The following is a 17645-nucleotide window of genomic DNA, read 5'->3' as shown; positions in this document are numbered from 1 at the left end:
TTTTAATTTTTTAGAAAGATTACAATCAAAGCACAATTCAATTAATTAATATTTCCTTTTTTTTCTTTTATTTTCTTTCTATTTTTTAAACTACTTATATATTATTATTATTATAAGGTTCGTAAAACAGTAAAATGACCTATTTATCCCTTTCTTGAATTCAAATACCTCGATATTGTTTGTTTGCCAATTGTCACATATTCAAACTCATGAGTCTTTTTCTCGTGGTTGTATATACTTTTTTTTTTTTTTAAACATTTTCTTGTTTACCAGATGCATTATATTATATTATATAAATATAATTTTACCCTCTCATCTTGCACTCTACTTTTTTTTTCCTTTTTAATTTCTATTTTAAATTATTAAATTTATTTTTATATTTTAATTTTATATATTTTTAATTATTTAATTATTATTATTTTAAATAAAATAATTTTAAATTAATTTTATTTGTAATAAAGTTTAATTCATTGTTTTAACAACAATTTTGTATTATTTTTTTTCAATTAATTGAATTTTTTAAACTATTAAAGAATTACTCGAGGATTTCTTTAAATTTTTATTTAGAGGTTAAATTTTATTTATTAAATTTTTAAATTTTTATTTATTTATTTTAATTTTTAAATCTTCATAAAATATTTTTTTAATATTTTATTTGTTTTTAGCTAGATTATTTAATTTTTTAATGATAAATTCACATTAATTATTATTATATTTATTAAACTAATATTAATTTTACTTCATCTATGATAAAATGAATGCGCTTTATAAAACAGCATTATATTAATGAAATATTAGATTTTGCTCTCGTTTTGTTTCTTTGCGGCGGCTGAAATTACAGAAAACACCCTTCTCGCAACCTGCCAAACGATACGCGTCCCCACATGAACTTTCTTCTCTACCGACAGCCAAAGATGAAAAATGTCTAATCTCAGCGCTGTTACCACCTAAACAGCCACCCGCACCTTATCGCAACCTGCACCTGAAACTTTTCGCATTCCGACAATACCCATACCCGACAGCTCTCTAACCTTAACGTTTTCGCAGGTAGAGTTCTGTGCTCTTCAACTGTCTCTTGCAAAGCAATGAGGATCCCTAGCGGCGATGATGTCGTCTTAATCCAACAACCCAGGAGCCCCGGCGACCCCACCGTCATCACCGTCAATTGCCCCGACAAGCCTGGCCTCGGCTGCGACCTCTGCCGTATAATTCTCGAGTTTGGTCTTTCCATTACTCGCGCAGGTTTTCTCTAATTCCACCCATTTCCCTCCCTCTCTCTCTCTCTGGGCGCGTGTTTTTCTAAGTATCGCATAGATTTGCATCTATGGGCTGCGTTTATCGTCTTGTTATTGTGATTCTGTATTCTTTCTGGATTCTTTTTTGAAGATTCTTTATTTTTTGTAAATTCTACTGAGCAATTTGCTTGTGTTTTACGGGTCTTTAAGAAGTGAGAAAGAGAAGAAAATTTTGCATCTTGTGACCTCTAATAGCCTCTTTTTCCATGGGAACTTTCTGATTTTCTCTTTTATACAATTTTCAAGTAGTAGAGAGTTGAAAAGGAATAGTTTTTTGGATGGCAGACTTTTCAACTGATGGAAGATGGTGTTACATAGTATTCTGGGTGGTTCCAGACCCCACCTCGCATAGACTTGATTGGGACAGCTTGAAAAATAGGCTCTTTTTTGCGTCCCCTCCTTGTTTGGTTCCATTCTATTTTGATCAGAAATCTAATGGTCCTTCGCTGCCTCCACTCTATCTCTTGAAGGTTTGTTTTGTTGACCAGAAAGGGTTGCTACACGGTAATTAAAAACTACTTGGTTTTATCTGTTTTCATTTGAAATTTTAGGTTACTTGTTAACCTGCATCGATGTTTGTTCTCTTTCTGTTTATGTAGATGTTACTAAAGTACTTACTGAGCTTGAATTTACCATTCAAAGAGTGAAAGTGATGAAAACGCCGGATGGGAAAGTTGTGGACCTGTTCTTCATCACAGATGGCAAGTGAGTTTTATCTTGGATTCACAAGAAATTACTATATATATATATATATATATATATATATATATATATATATATATATATATATATGTATATTAGTATTTTCATTTCATTGTAAGTTATCAGGACTGTGTATCTTTTGATAGTGGCAAGTAGGTTTGGTTTTTCATTTGTTGTTCTTTTAGCCTGTCTAGTTGTTTCCTGCTTATGCATTGAGATTTATACATTATTCTTGTAATTTTCATTTCTTGGCTGATGGCTTGTTTGAAACTACTATTTCATTTTTCATGTTATTATTTACCTTGGATTTAGTGGAATTGGTTTACTGAAAATGTAGATATTAGTAACTTTATAATGGTTTTGCCAGCTGAGATAATTACATTTCCCTTCTTTCCCTCTTCCGCGCCCCCCGCCCTTTTTCATTATGCTTATAAGATATGGCTGCTAACCTAAGTGAGATGAGAAAACATGTAGTTTGAAAGAACAGGATTAGAAATGAGCATATTTTGCCAGCCTATTAGATCAGACATCTGTCAAAGCTAAAAAAGGTCAAAACACATGATGCTGCTCTGAATACGTGCTAGGGAAGATTTGCTAGTTCTCTTCTTTTCAACAACTACTTTCTTGAAACCAAAGCATGACTGAGGGTTCCCCAGATTTGCAATTTATGCAGCTTTGTCAGCTATTGGTACATAGCATGTTTGTGCAACTGGTCATCTTTTTCTGTATAGCATGCATAAAAAGGCATCAATAAAATTTGGTTATAGAAATCAACAAGATATTGGTGGTTATTTGCTCCTTGAAATACCATCAGGTTGTGCAAAAATTTATGCTTGTTCAATGTTATTGGCTCATTGTAATTATAATATGTACGCTCTATATGTGGTGAAAAAGAGAAGAGGAAAGAAAAATTCTGAAATTTTGTAGTGTAATGGATTTTTCTAAGATCTCCAATATGGTTTAACCCAAAACTCTAAAATGAGCTGATGAACTTTTCATTGTGATATGTAAAGGAAAATACTTTTCATAGACTTAAATAGTTGAGTTACCTTTTTGTTTAATAGTAAATTAACCATGAGGAAAATTTCTGCTTCATTATTTAGTTGGCCGTCTGTTCTATACTTCATTTTTAAATATCAAAAGCCTTGCAGTGTCCTGTTTATCTGATTAAGAAGATGAATATTTCCAGAGAATGGACTTTATAATAAAGAAAAGAGAATTCCTCTCTTGAGTCTGTTGACTTTCTTGAAGTGAATTCCTCTCTGATTAAGAAGATGAATATTTCCAGAGAATAGACCCTATAAAAAAAAAGTTAATCCCTCTCTTGAGTTTAACGAGCCTCACTATGTATATTTGTATGCGTCAAAGATGCATATTGTCTCCTATTACATTTCAACTACATTGAAGTGCATTAATATTCTATTATGTGATGCTGTGGAAATTGTTACAGTTCGTCATTATTATCAGTTGACATTGGTTAATCTCATTTCAGGGAACTTTTACACACAGAAAAAAGGCGACGTGAAACATGTAGACATCTGGTTTCTGTTTTTAAAGAGTGTTGCATTAGCTGCGAACTTCAACTGGCAGGACCTGAATATGAAAGTCTTCAGGCTTTCTCTTCCCTCCCACTGGCAATTGCAGAGGAATTATTTAGCTGTGAACCATCAGAAGGGAAATCCTGTACCCAAGCATTCTGCACAGATATAGCAATAGCAGAGAAGGCTTCTGTTACAATGGATAATCATTTGAGCCCAGCTCGTACATTACTTCAAATTCAATGTATTGATCAGAAAGGCCTATTGTATGACATATTGAGGACCTCAAAGGACTGCAATATCCAGGTATTTCGCTTGTGATTTTTCATGATAAAATCTGTTGTTACTGTTCATCGTTCAGCCATCTTGGATTTATCCATATTGTGTCACTCTTTCTATTGCAATATGCTTGCACTCATAGAGAGTTGAAGTAATTTATGTATGTATTATCTAGTGTCCGTCCTACTGTCACAGAATCCCTTCAATTAGGGTTTTTGTGATCGGGAATTTAGAAAGAAAGAGAGAGAAAAGAATAGAAGATAGAGAGAGAGAATATTCTTTATTGATATCAACTGATGTCCAATTATACAGGTGCATTTCCTATTTGTAGTGCAATCCTATAACTTTTCTAGTAACTCTCTAGGCACTTAATTACTTAAGTTATTTCCAGCTTATTCAACTTCCTACAGTTACATCAGCTCACAACTGATTCACATTCCCTCCACAAACTATCCTCTCTTGACTCCACCATCTATTCATTTCTTCCAGCTCAGGCCCTCTATCTACTTATATACAATACCCTCCCTCTAAAACCTTCTTGTCCCCAAGAAGGTTTGAATTCTGGAATTTGTGCCTGAATGAAGGCTTGAGCTTCCCAATAGTATTCTCTTTAATAACTGCAACCGTTTAGTGAGGCCCTGAGTGACTAAAATGTCATTAATCATAATGCTTTGGAGCTGAAATAAGTTCTTTGGAGCTACTTCCAATTGATTATCTTTAGTGTTGCCAGAAATTGAATATAGACTGGAATGGTTGTGCTGACTGTCAGTATCCTCAAAATCCTTCCCATTCTTGTGCACTAGCTGTTGAAGTCTAGCACAGGGCACCATCCTTTACACCGTAGAAGTTTCAGTCAACCCTTGCAAATTAATGAATCTACTTCCCTTCTTGAAAATGACTTGGGAACCTTCAAAGTTAAACATTATTGGATTGAAGCTTTTCATCCAATCAACCCCCAATATCACATCAAAGCTACCCAATTCCAATACCTTCAAGTCAAAAATAAACTGATTTTGCTGTATTTCCCAATTAAACTGATGACAAACACTAGCACACTCCATCTTTCTCCCATTTGCTACTGCAACAGTAAATGTAGGAACCTTTACCAGTGCTAATTTAAGTGCCTTGGCCACCCCAACATCCAAAAAACTATGAGTACTGCCACTGTCTGTCAATATCAGCAATTTCCTGTTTTGGCGTTGCCCCATTACCTTGATAGTTGCCGCTTCTTGGCTGCCCTTCAAAGCATGAATAGAAAGAGTCATATCCTCTTGTTTCCATTCAGCCTCCTCCTCCTGAGAAATGTCATGCCATTCCTCCCTTTTCTCACCTTCTTTTTCCTGAGTATAATATTTCTCCTTATCAGCCTTGTTGAAATGCTTTACCTTTGCTGATTTCTGCTTGCATACATGACCAGGAAAATATTTCTCTCCACACCTGTAAAATGGCTTAGGTTCTCTTAAGCCAGCTGAATTGTGTTGTGGTGGTATTTTCATTGCAGATTGGTTAGATGAAGACTGACTACACCTGGATGGAATGGTTTTGCTGGTTGTTTTTTGGAATTTCAAAGTTGTAGTGGCATTAGTGTTTGTTGGCTTTGGACAATGGGGAAAATTCTAATGCAACTGTGAAATTTCGTATGGCATAGCTGGAGGGTTAGGACTAGTATTTGTTGCGAAGGGGCTGAAGGTATTACAAACTGGTTTAGGGTTGTAATCAACTCCTCCACTACTTCCAAGGAGCTGCTCCTGAAATCTAGCAACTTCAAATGCATGAGACAAAGTGGCAGGTCTCATCATCCTTACCATAAGCCTAATTTCATCTTTTAACCCTTCAATAAATCCAGACAAGAAATAAATCTCTCCTAATTCAGGCATGAGTCTCTCCATTCTAATTCTCAGGTCTTCAAAGACATCCTGATATTCCTCTACAGTATTTTCTTGCCTTAATTTCATGGATTCCTCAACCATATCCTCCATTCCCTCATCACCAAGCCTATTACAAATCTCCTCAAATTCTTCCCAAGAATGGACCTTCCTCTCGTCCCAATTATGGAACCAAGCATCAGCCCTTTCCAATAAAAACGGAATTGCTATCCCCACTCTTTGATCCAAAGGCACTTTATAAACCTCAAAATACTTGACACATTTTCTGAGCCATGCCCTAGGCTTTTTGCTCTCAAAGGTAACTAACTCTATCTTAGGCAACATAGATTTAACATCATCAGCATTAGAAGTGCTTTCAGAGTTACCTTGATCTTTCAATTGAGACACAGAACCCAAATTTGGATTGGGTAACAGTTACCTGTTCTCAAGAACCCTGTTTTCTGAGACTCCATTCCCCATTCCAAAAACCTTCTCACTTCTATGACAACCTTCTTTTCCTTTTCCTTTCATTCCTTTCAACACAATGCTCATAAAGGCTCGCACCTCCTCCCTAAACTCACTGCCTTCGTTATTGGATTTTTTCATTTCATCTTTCAACACATTCAGATCTTTAGTATTCCTCTGCACAACTGACTGCAAATTCCAGACTTGCTCTTCAAGTTCTGCAACCCTAACAGCTTCTTGATTCACCACCACACTTCTAGTCATCTTGCAACACCAGTGGAATGAATTGGAAGCAAAGCCCACACGTGAAGAACTTAAAGAAGCAAAGAAAATGAAGAAAGGGTAGAACTCTTATTCTTGGAAAGCAGAATAGGAACTTAGGGAAAGGAAATTTTTGGGGGGAAATCAAGAAAATAGGAAGAAGAATTCCAAGAAAGGAAGAAGAACAGAAAAGAAATCTGAACGGGGAAATGGAAGAGAAATAGAAGAAAGGAGAAGAAGAGAGGAAGCGGGTAGATCAGAAAAGTAAGAACAGAAGAAGAAGGAGAAGAAGAATAGAGGGAAAGAAGGAAGAAATCTCAGACAAGGAGAAAGAATAATTTAGAGGGCAAGAGGAGAGATAGAGAGAGAGAAAAGAGCAGAAAGAAACCTGGAATTCTGGAAGACTCCCATTGATCTGCTCCGGATTGCAACTCCAGCAGCGAGGATTGGAAGCAAACCCAGCTCAGAACAGGGCTCTAATACCAATTTGTCACAGAATCCCTTAGATTAGGTTTTCTGCTCTAGGGAATTTAGAAAGAAAGGGAAAGAAAAGAACAGAAGATATAAGGAAAGCTAAATTCTTTATTAATCTCCACTGATGCCCAATTATACAGGTTCATTTCCTATTTATAGCGCAATCCTATAACTGTTCTAGTAACTCCCTAACTGCTTAACTACTCATTTATTTCCAGCCCATTCAACTTCCTGCAGTTACATCGGCTGACAGCTGACTCAAATTCCCTCCTATAACTATCATCTCTTGACTCCACCATCTATTCATTTCTTCCAGCTCAGGCCTTCTATCTACTTATGTGACACCTAGCCTTGAAGGTCTTTTGCTGGTCAACTTCTTTTAGTTTCTTGATTGTCTATGCAATGGGTTTTTTTGTTTCTTTATCCATGTAAAATAAATTTATTTACTTGTCTCTCACAATAGAACCCTATTCAATGTGTGCTTTGTTGGGCTTCTGTGTTTTTGTGTAATTGATTATATCAATTAATACTTTCAATTATTAGTTTACCAATATGGTTTTGTTCGTTTTTCTCATATAGATTGCTTATGGTAGATTCTCTTCAAATGTAAAAGGGTGCCGGAATGTGGATCTTCTTATTCAACTAACCAATGGAAATAAGATAGTAGATCCTAAGCTTCAGCTTACTTTGTGTTCTCGTCTAAAGGCAGAGATGCTTCATCCATTTCGAGTGATTATTGCCAACCGCGGCCCAGATACTGAACTCTTGGTTGCTAACCCTGTTGAATTATGTGGGAGGGGAAGACCTCGTGTTTTCTATGACGTTACTTTTGCTCTGAAAACATTGGGAGTGTGCATTTTCTCTGTAAGTATATATAATCCCCCCACAATTTTATGCTTTATACCATCTCCAACCTATGCAAATAAGCTCATTCTCCTTGCTGCCAATTTGTAGGCTGAAATTGGAAGACACTCAACTAAGGATCAACAGTGGGAAGTCTACAGATTTCTCTTGGATGAAAATTCTAAAGGTCCATTAGCAGGTGCTCGAGCCGGAAAAGAAATAGCGGATAGAGTGACACGGACACTGATGGGTTGGTAAGATCTGCATCCTAACGATGCTGGCTAGGAACATAGTTATGGTGTCCCATAATTACTCTCAAGCTGGACATCTCAGCACAGCAGGGGTATATGTATTCGCTGATGTCGGAAGAAAGCCAATTTAAGGTTGTCCATTGAGATGATTTGTGCTAATATTGCCTCTCCTTTGTATTCTATCTGGTACTATCCCTGCTTGGCTCCATGTTTTGCAGTGTAATCAAAGAGAATCATTCATAGCATTCTTAATGGATAGGTAAGGCAACCGGTTTCAGTTGAGGATTGTAAATATCTTGGAATTTCGTTTTCCTTGTTATTTTATCAAATCTCTTAAGTGGGTTTTACTCATTTCCTTTAGTGGAGTGGTGTATATAATCTGATTTGATCTAATAGCTGAAAGAGGTTGGAATCTCTACTCTCTTAATCTTCTACTCTATGTATTTTGTTTTGGTTAATTCACTCTATTTTTACAATTTAGCCCCCTTTGTTGCATAGAAAATATTCTTTATGGAAAATTTTTCATTAAAATAGTTTTTATTATTTTGTTGCTATGTTAAAATTTATATTATTTATCCGCATGACATTTTAATAAAATTATTAAAATTTATAAAATAAAAAATATCTTCCTTCTTAGAGTGGGATGTTATTTTCTTTAAAAATAATTTAATTTTTTCTTTAATTAAAATTTTTTTTTATTAACTCATTTTTAATTGAGAAAAAAAATACATTCGTGTATATACAAGTAGATAATTCAAAACTTCTAAAAAATATTATCACACTATCTATAAAAAGATTTTAATATAGTTTGATGTATTTTTATATAACAGGCTTCAAAACCTAGTTATAGATAATGAATCAAAATATAATTATATTAAAATAATAAAATAAATTTAGTTGGATGCATAATTCAATTTTTATTAATTTTATTTTTTATTTAATTTAATTTTAAGTAATGATAATAATACAATTATATATTTCTATTTTTAATGTAAAAGAAATTAAAAGATTTTTCAAATGGAAAATTGGGCGTTAACCTTAATCATATTGGATTACTGAACACATAATTAAAAGAAAAAAAAAACAAATAACAAAAAACAAAAAAAAAAAAAAAAAACAAAAAAAAAAAAAAAAAAAAAAAAAAAAAAAAAAAAAAAAATAGTGAGTGAGAGGATCAAAAAAACTAAAAACAAAAAAAAAAAAAAAAAACAAAAACAAAACAAAATCTTCTTTCTTCTCTTTCTTTTTTTTTCTTTTTTCTCTCTTTCTTTCTTTTCTCTTCTTTCTATATTTATATATTATATATAATTATATATTATATATATATTTATAATTAATTTTTTTATTTTTTTTTTTTTTTTTTTTTTTTTTTTTTTTTTTTTTTTTTTTTTTTTTTTTTTATTTAAATAAATAAAAAAAAAAAAAAAATTATAATTTTTTTTTTTTTTTTTTTTTTTTTTTTTTTTTTTTTTTTTTTTTTTTTTTTTTTTTTTTTTTTTTTTTTTTTTTTTTTTTTTTTTTTTTTTTTTTTTTTTTTTTTTTTTTTTTTTTTTTTTTTTAATTTTTTATTTTTTTTTTTTTTTTTTTTTTTTTTTGTTTGTTTTTTTTTATGTTTTTATTTTTTTTTTGTGTTTTGTTATTTGTGTTTGTTTTTTATTTTTGTTTTTTTTTTTTTTTTTTATTTTTTTTCTATTTTTTTTTATTTGTTTTTTTGTGTTTTTGTGTTGTTGTTTTGTGTGTTGTGTATTTTGAAAAAATTGAGAAAAATTGATCTGAAGAATCATGATTGAAATTTTATTGTATGAAAAAAAAAAAAAAAAAAAAAAAAAAAAATTAAAAAAAAAAAGTCAAATTGTATCAATTAATTTTTTTTTTTATTTTTTTTTTTTTTTTTTTTTTTTTTTTTTTTTTTTTTTTTTTTTTTTTTTTTTTTTTTTTTTTTTTTTTTTTTTTTTTTTTTTTTTTTTTTTTTTTTTTTGTTTTTTTTTTTTTTTTTACTAATTTTTTTTTTTTTTTTTTTTTTTTTTTTTTTTTTTTTTTTTTTTTTTTTTTATTATTTTTTTTTTTTTTTTTTTTTTTTAATTTTTTTTTTTTTTTGTTTTTTTTTTTTTTTATTTTTTTTTTTTTTTTGTTTTTGTTTTTTTTTTTTTTTGTTTGTCTTTTTGATTTTGGGGGTGTGTTTGTGTTTTTTTTTTTCTTTTTTTTTTGTTTTTTTGACATGAGTCTGGATAGAAGTGGAAGCCCACCGCGAGCTAAGAGGTTTCGCACCAATGCATCTTATCGTGATGCACCTTATTCCAGGGATCATCGTAGGTACAGGTATGCTTTAGTTCCTATATAGTCTGATTTAGGAAATCTTAGATATTTTAGGACTACTTATTTTAGGAAAAGTTAGAGGAAATAGTAGTTTATTTTATTTAATAGTTTGATTTGATTTGTAATTCCTAATTAGAGTTGGAATTAGGGTTCTTAATCCTAATGTAATGAGGATTGCAAAACTCTATAAATATGGTCTAGGATTACAGATTTTATTGTGATGAGTGACTATTAATTTTGAGAAAACAAATTGAGAGTTTGTTTCATTTCAATTTGAGAATTTGGTCTCACCCTGAATCCCTTAATACCTATTGGTTCTACGTCAGTGTGTTTTTCTTTTGCTGTACACAATACCTTTCCTAATTGTTTTTGTTCTTTCTGTCAACTTCTTTCTTCCTAGACTGCTATTTAATAATAGATTATATTCTTTTTTATTAGCTTATTGCTTATTGCTGAAAATTTCTTGTTTCTATGAACCTTTAATGTTTTTGTTTGTCATGAATATCACATTATTTTTTACCCTCTTATATAGTCACTTGCCAATTGTTGATGGCATTGCACATGGAACAACATCCAAGAATTACTTTAATTTTTAAATGAGTCTTGCTGATGGCAAAGCTTCTAGGGTGCTTGGTGGCCCTACTTGTCTAAGTGAAGGAAATACATCTTAACAAAAACAAATAAATAAGTAAAGGAGAAACATTTTCTCTTGCATGAGGTCACTTGCATATGATGCTCATCAAACTAAATGAGTTATTCTGTTATTTCTGCAAGTATGGAGTGACTTATGGGACCTGGCAGAAAAAGTAAAAAATGGATTAGAAGAATTGGAGGAACAAAAAGCACTAAAAACTTTGAATGAACAGCGTCATGGAAATTAAGGTTAATTGTGAAAAGGAAATCAAGGAAATTGAATTTATTGAATTAATTTTTGCTGTACTGAAAGTAGTCCGTATCTTGAAGAATGGTGAAGATTGATCGTCTTTTACTGATTTTGCTTCATTATGGTTCAGTACTTCATGCTTTGGCCACAGAATTGCTATATTTTCTAATCAAATTTCATGATGCTAGCTATCCAAATTTTTAAGAAACTGAGATATTCTATTGCCACTGCCACCTTTGGGATTATTTTTGACTAGTTATATTTTACATTTCAGGCAAGACTACCTATGCAATAAATGCAAACGACCTGGGCATTTTGCCCGAGATTGTCCAAATATGACCGTATGCAACAACTGCGGACTTCCTGGGTGAGATGATTATATCCATGTTTACTTTGCAAAACCTTTCATTTGCAGCTCAAGAGCAATGGAATTTAAATATGGTTCCTTGGTGGGCTGCAGTCTGTTGATCAATCTGCTTTCTGTTGTAGAGTTCTAATTACCTATATCAAATATTATTTTGTTTCAGCCACATTGCTGCTGAATGCAACTCAACAACTATGTGTTGGAATTGTAAGGAGCCTGGACATCTTGCAAACCAATGCCCAAATGATCCAGTCTGCCATATGTGTGGTAAAATGGGTCACCTTGCTCGTGATTGTTATAATCCTAGTCTTCCAGCCCATGATGCAAGGCCCTGCAACAATTGCTACAAGCCAGGTCACATTGCTGCTGACTGCACCAATGAGAAGGCTTGCAACAATTGTCGTAAGACCGGTCATCTTGCTCGTGATTGCCCCAATGAGCCAGTCTGCAACATTTGCAACATATCAGGTCATGTTGCCCGCCAATGCCCCAAATCGAGCTTGGCATCAGATGTAGGAGGCCCTTTTAATGATGTTATTTGTCGCAATTGTGGCCAGCCAGGCCATTTCAGCAACGAATGTGTGGCCATTGTCATTTGCAACAATTGCGGTGGGAGGGGTCACCAAGCTTTCAAGTGCCCTTCTGCTCCATTTTATGACCATGGTCCACGGAGGTATTGATCTATAGGGGAGAATTAACTCTCCTGAACTGCTTATAGGGAACTAGGTCTCCTCGTGCTTCTAGATTTGAATTTGAAATTCACTTGGGTCTCATTTTGAGCATTCATTTTGTAGTTATTGTAGCTCTCTCTCACTTTGAAATGATATGAAATTATAATTTTTTTAGCTTTTGCTTCCTTTTTTTTAACTGAATTTTCACTTCCAGGTTTTGGCAACTCTATTGAACCAAATTGAATTTTTCTCTTGGACTCTAATCTCTAAACACTCCATATCTTTCTTTGGAAAAATATAATCATAGATTATTTGCTATGAAGTGGGAAAGAACTCGCACATTTATAAAATTATGATTTTTCTTGTTTGAACTTTATTTATTATAAATTTAAAATATTATGAATTTTTTTTTACTTAAATTTAATTTACTTTGCGGTAATGCTCTTAGTAAAATTAAAAATATTTTTATTTATTTTATATAAGAGTCTCATCAAGTTCAAGAATTGACTATAAAAAAGAATTCTACAGGTAAAAGTGTTGGAACATCAAGAAATTATCCAGAATAGTAAGTAGCATTTATTTAATACGATATTTTACCAAGCATTACAACTTTGACTCCCTTATTTGGCATCTCTCAGCAACCACCATTACAGTTTTGACTTGGTCTTCATCTCCTCCTTCACGGTATCATGATCAAGCTCAATTTTCTCTGAAACTTCGCTCAGAAGCACCATTCTATTCTTCCCATATACATCGCCATCCCAACCTCTTTTCACCAGCTCCTCTCCCAACCTAACTGCTGCATCAACTGTCTCCTCTGGGCTATCATGCGCGGAGTGCACGATCCCTCTCACCACCGCCATCTCAGCCGTTAATTTGGCGGCTGTCATGATAACCTCACGCCTGACGTTAGGATCCGCTATCTTGCACTTCAAGAAAGCCATGAACCATTCTGGTATAACAAGTCTAATATCCATCTCGCTCATGTAGAGAAACCCTCTGTCTTTCCTCATGAGGACATAGTCATGACACAGTGCCAAGATCATTCCAGCTGCTGATGCATGGCCTGTGACTGCAGCTATCGTTGGCATAGGAAGAGATATGAATTCTGATGCAAGTGATTTGAGTTTTGAAGCCATGAGTTGAAGACGTTGTTGAGAGGATTGTGCCCAGGCAAGGTCAAAGCCATTGGAGAAGAACTTGCCATGGGCAGTGGTGATGAGAGCTGAGCAAGGAGAGGTTGGCTCAGCATGGAGTCTACGCAGAGCGGATCTGATGGAGTCGATGAGAGTAGGATTGAGCCGGTGCTCGCCTAAGCCGGTCAGAGTTAGGATGTAGATGTTGCCTCTCTTCTCTAGGGTGCACATTTGATTTCCTTCTTTTTGTCTCTTTAACACAGCAAATAGTTGAAACCCTTTTGCTTACAAGTTACAAAAACATTCTAGTCTTGAATCTTGTAGAAGAAAGAAGCAAAACAGACAAAATAGAAGTCTGCTAACCATCTTAGTGGTAGCGTTAAAGACTTATTCTTCTCCTCCAATTAATTAATGAAGATATCTGAAATTTCAATGCGTTGGGCTGCCCTTGAAATTTCAAAGGGAAATGAAGTTCTTTTCAGGTTGCTTTGGGACTTCTTTCATAATTACTAGTCTCTTATAAGTGTCAGATGTTATCTAACTTTAAAGATTTTAGGTTTGATATTTGGATAACACATTTAAACCCATATCATAAAGTGTGTGACAAAATTTTTACTTTGTATATCACTTATCGCATCTCTCCTCATTCATCCGGACTTGAGACCGATTAAGTGCAAATTACTTAGACAAAATTATTTAAATAATATATTATTAAAATAATAATAAATTTAAATGAATTAATCTTCCATAAATCATAGATATAAAAATGCTTTCATGAATATCATCTTCAGTAGCTACTGGTTGATTTGAGCATAAAATACATATAATTCCATTACTCAACTGGGTATTGGCAATATCTTTTGGGCATTAGGTAAGTGTGGGGCCTTCTTTATTTATGTCCATTAATTAAAGAATATTCCGAATATCCTTTTTAACACTTATGGTTATTTAGCATGAAGTTAATAATAAGCAATTAATATTTTTATAATTTTTAGTATGTATTTAGTAGAAAATTAAAAAATAAAAATTAAATATTATTCTTATAAATTTTAATTTTAAAGTGAATAATTATTAATTTAAGCTCTCTAAAATTAATATTTAACTTATCAAAAAAAGTATAAATATTAATAATATAAAAAATTATCTTACTCTCTTTTAAATATCTAAATAATATTAATGAATGTTAAAAGTTATAAAAGTAATAATTATCCTCTTGTTAATCTCAAACATAGATTTTTTTTATTAATATTATTTAAATACTTAAAAATATTAAGTTAATTTTTTTATTTTATTGATATTTATATTTTTTTAGAAATTAAATATTAATATTAGAGAGTTTAGATTAATAATTATACTTTTTAAAAATTAAAATTTATAAAAATAATATTTAATTATTAATTTCTTAATCTTCTACAAAACACAGTCTTATGATATTTAGTTATTCTTTTTCGAAACTACACTTTGAATATCATTTTTATATATTGATTATTAATTTTAGTAACTAGACTATTTTATAGCACAATTTCATGGGATAAAAACGTTGGAACTAAAGTAAGGAGGAAACGGGATGGACATGGGCATGCGAGTGATACGCTTGTAGTTTTAGGTGAGGTGATGGAAAAAAGAAATTTGGTTTGATGAAATTTGTCAACCGATCGGCCAGTTCAATTAAGAAACAAAAAAGCTTATAATCGGGTCCTTGACGATTTGATTTATACTTAGATGTCATTTTGACAAAAATGGATAAAAACCTGACGAGAAAAATATTTTTTTTTTAAAATTAAAAATTTTTATCTATATTTAATTTATTATAAATTTAAAATATAAATATATAAAATTTATATATTTAATTAATAAATTATATTATATATATATTATATATTAAATTTACAGTAAATTAAAAGAAAAGATACTCGTTAGACATTGATGATCAAAATTACTTTTCAAAAATGAAATATTATTTTAGTGTCTGTTTGGCATAATGTTTTAAGAGGTTAAAATTATTATTTTTTTTTATAAGTAAAAATATTATTTTAGATATTATTAAAAAAATAATTTTAAAAAAAATTATATTATTATTTTAATAATTTTATGATTAAAATTTATTAATTTTAATTTTAAATTATTTTTTAATATTTTTTAATTAATATATTTTAAAAAATAATTTTCTCTATTAAATAGACTTTTAAATTACATTAAAAAAATTAAAATTAATTTAATATTTATATAATTAAAATTTATTAAATTTAATTTTAAATTATTTTTTTATACTTTTTAATTAATATATTTTAAAAAATATTTTTTGAACAATAGCCCCTGGAACAATACCCACAATACCCAAACATATACAGACAAAATTTTTTTCCAGCTATCTATGCAAATGACGTCTCTTTTCTTTTTCCTTTTTTTTTTTTTTTATTAAATTCATGACTGCATAAAGTAAAAAATATGATGTCTAGCTATATACTCACCGGTGATTGGTGCACATTTATTTTTTTTGAAAAATCATGAACTTTAGCAAGGGAAAATTATATATATATATATATATATATATATATATATATATATATAAAATTAATTAATTAATTAATTAATTAAGAAATTAATCTCAATTTAACTAAAAAATTTAAAAAAATAAATTTTTTAATTTTTAGATTAATTTAAGAAATTAAGAAATTTAGTTTGGAAATAAAAAAAAATTAAGCTTCTTAATTTTTTTAATTTAAATTGAAAAATAAGAAATTTAGCTCATACATTTTAATTTTTAAATTAAATTGAGTTTAAATTAAATTTTTTTTATTAAATTAAACAAAAAATTAAAAATTATTAAATTAAACTCTCTAATAAATATAGAAATTAAATTAAATATTTTGTTCATTATTATATAATCGTCTGGATAAAATTACTATTATTTTATTAAAGAACCTAATTTTTTCTTGAACTCGTTGAATAAATAAAAAAAAAAAACTTTACTTCTTATATTTTTATTTTGTTTTTATATATTATTAACAGATATAATTTGCTCAGCTCAATTATCACGCACCATAATAAATCATTAAATTGTTTCAAAAAATATTAAATAATATATTTAATTTAAAATTCATCAATAAATTAGGAAAATAATGTTTATTAAATATCAAAATGAAAAGATATAATGTATAAAAATAAAAGATAATAATATAATATATTAAAATAAATGATTAAAAGTGCAATGGATTTTTCATATTGAGTTTACGGACAAACTATATTTATTAGACCTATTTAAATTTGTACACTCCTCAAGAAATTTAGCAAGAAGAAGCATTTTATATCTAGATTGGTCTTGACCTTTTGCTGTGTCTGTGTACATGGTCCAGTTTGATTTGGAGTTTGAATTAAACCAGAATTTAATCCATCAAAATCGAAATCAAAACTATTATCAATTTATATAATAAAATCAAATTTGGTTTGGTTTGAGGTTATTTGAATTTTAAATTAGACCAATCAAAATTATTAATTTGATTTATTGATTCAGATCAATTTGATTAAAGTACCCAGACATAAAAAGTGACATTTTATGAACGTGACACATGATACTTATGGTCGTATTACATTTAAATCGAATTAAAATCAAATTAAAACGGCTCAAAATCAAAATCTCATGAAACTGAATCTATAAATGATGAATTTATTACCAGTTTTACATTAATATAATTATTATTTAATGAATATTTAATTAAATTATTATAAATATTTAATTTAAAATTATTATAAATTGATATATAATTTTAATGGTGAAAGTAGACCCTCTTTAGATATTGAAAAATTAAATTATTATGTTCTATTATTTGATTTGATATTAAAAAAATGGCATTTAATTTTAAAAAATGTTTGTATTTTTTTTACAAAAATTTTGTTAATATATAGGTTGAATACATAAATTTATTCTTAAATTTTATTAAAAAAAATTCTCATATTACTTTTAATTTTTAAAATATTTCATAATACACTTTAATTTTTAATAAGTGAAATTAAAATATCTTTAAGATCTATATAAATTTTACTCACATTAATATATTAATTTAATTATTAAAATTAGTAAGATATCTTAATTTTATTTTTATATGAGTTAAAAATCCTGCATGAACTCTACTCATGCTCACATATTATTTATTAGCTAAAATTTAAAGAGTGTCTTAATTTCACTTAAATGTGTAATATTTACAGAAGTAGAAAAATATATAAAAAAAAAGGATGGAATTGTAATGTTTGGAAACTTCATCAAAAAATGTCAAACCAGAGGGACTTTGATGTAATATTTCC

General features: G+C 30.0%; 3 protein-coding genes across 3 annotated transcripts; 2 read left to right on the top strand and 1 right to left on the bottom strand.

Annotated features, from left to right (window-relative positions):
* The first annotated feature begins 911 nt into the window (after window positions 1-911).
* Window positions 912-8400, top strand: LOC110658640 (ACT domain-containing protein ACR9). Its single transcript, XM_021816342.2, has 6 exons — window positions 912-1242; window positions 1581-1799; window positions 1895-2000; window positions 3490-3841; window positions 7459-7743; window positions 7834-8400. The coding sequence occupies exons 1-6, from the start codon at window positions 1086-1088 to the stop codon at window positions 7978-7980; spliced, it is 1266 nt and encodes a 421-aa protein (XP_021672034.2). The 5' UTR covers window positions 912-1085; the 3' UTR covers window positions 7981-8400.
* A 1780-nt stretch (window positions 8401-10180) lies between these two features.
* On the top strand, window positions 10181-12381 carry LOC110658639 (uncharacterized). Its single transcript, XM_058133569.1, has 3 exons — window positions 10181-10292; window positions 11447-11539; window positions 11700-12381. Exons 1-3 carry the CDS (start codon window positions 10192-10194, stop codon window positions 12214-12216), a joined length of 711 nt encoding a protein of 236 aa, XP_057989552.1. The 5' UTR covers window positions 10181-10191; the 3' UTR covers window positions 12217-12381.
* Window positions 12382-12760: 379 nt separating this feature from the next.
* On the bottom strand, window positions 12761-13657 carry LOC110658637 (enoyl-CoA delta isomerase 1, peroxisomal). Its single transcript, XM_058133568.1, has one exon. It carries the CDS (start codon window positions 13572-13574, stop codon window positions 12855-12857), a length of 720 nt encoding a protein of 239 aa, XP_057989551.1. The 5' UTR covers window positions 13575-13657; the 3' UTR covers window positions 12761-12854.
* Between the last annotated feature and the right edge of the window lie 3988 nt (window positions 13658-17645).

Source organism: Hevea brasiliensis, chromosome 14, assembly GCF_030052815.1.
Source record: "Hevea brasiliensis isolate MT/VB/25A 57/8 chromosome 14, ASM3005281v1, whole genome shotgun sequence".
In the NCBI taxonomy this organism is placed as follows: domain Eukaryota; kingdom Viridiplantae; phylum Streptophyta; class Magnoliopsida; order Malpighiales; family Euphorbiaceae; genus Hevea; species Hevea brasiliensis.
Note: the sequence above shows the minus strand (reverse complement) of the source record. Positions and strands in the feature narration are given on the sequence as shown.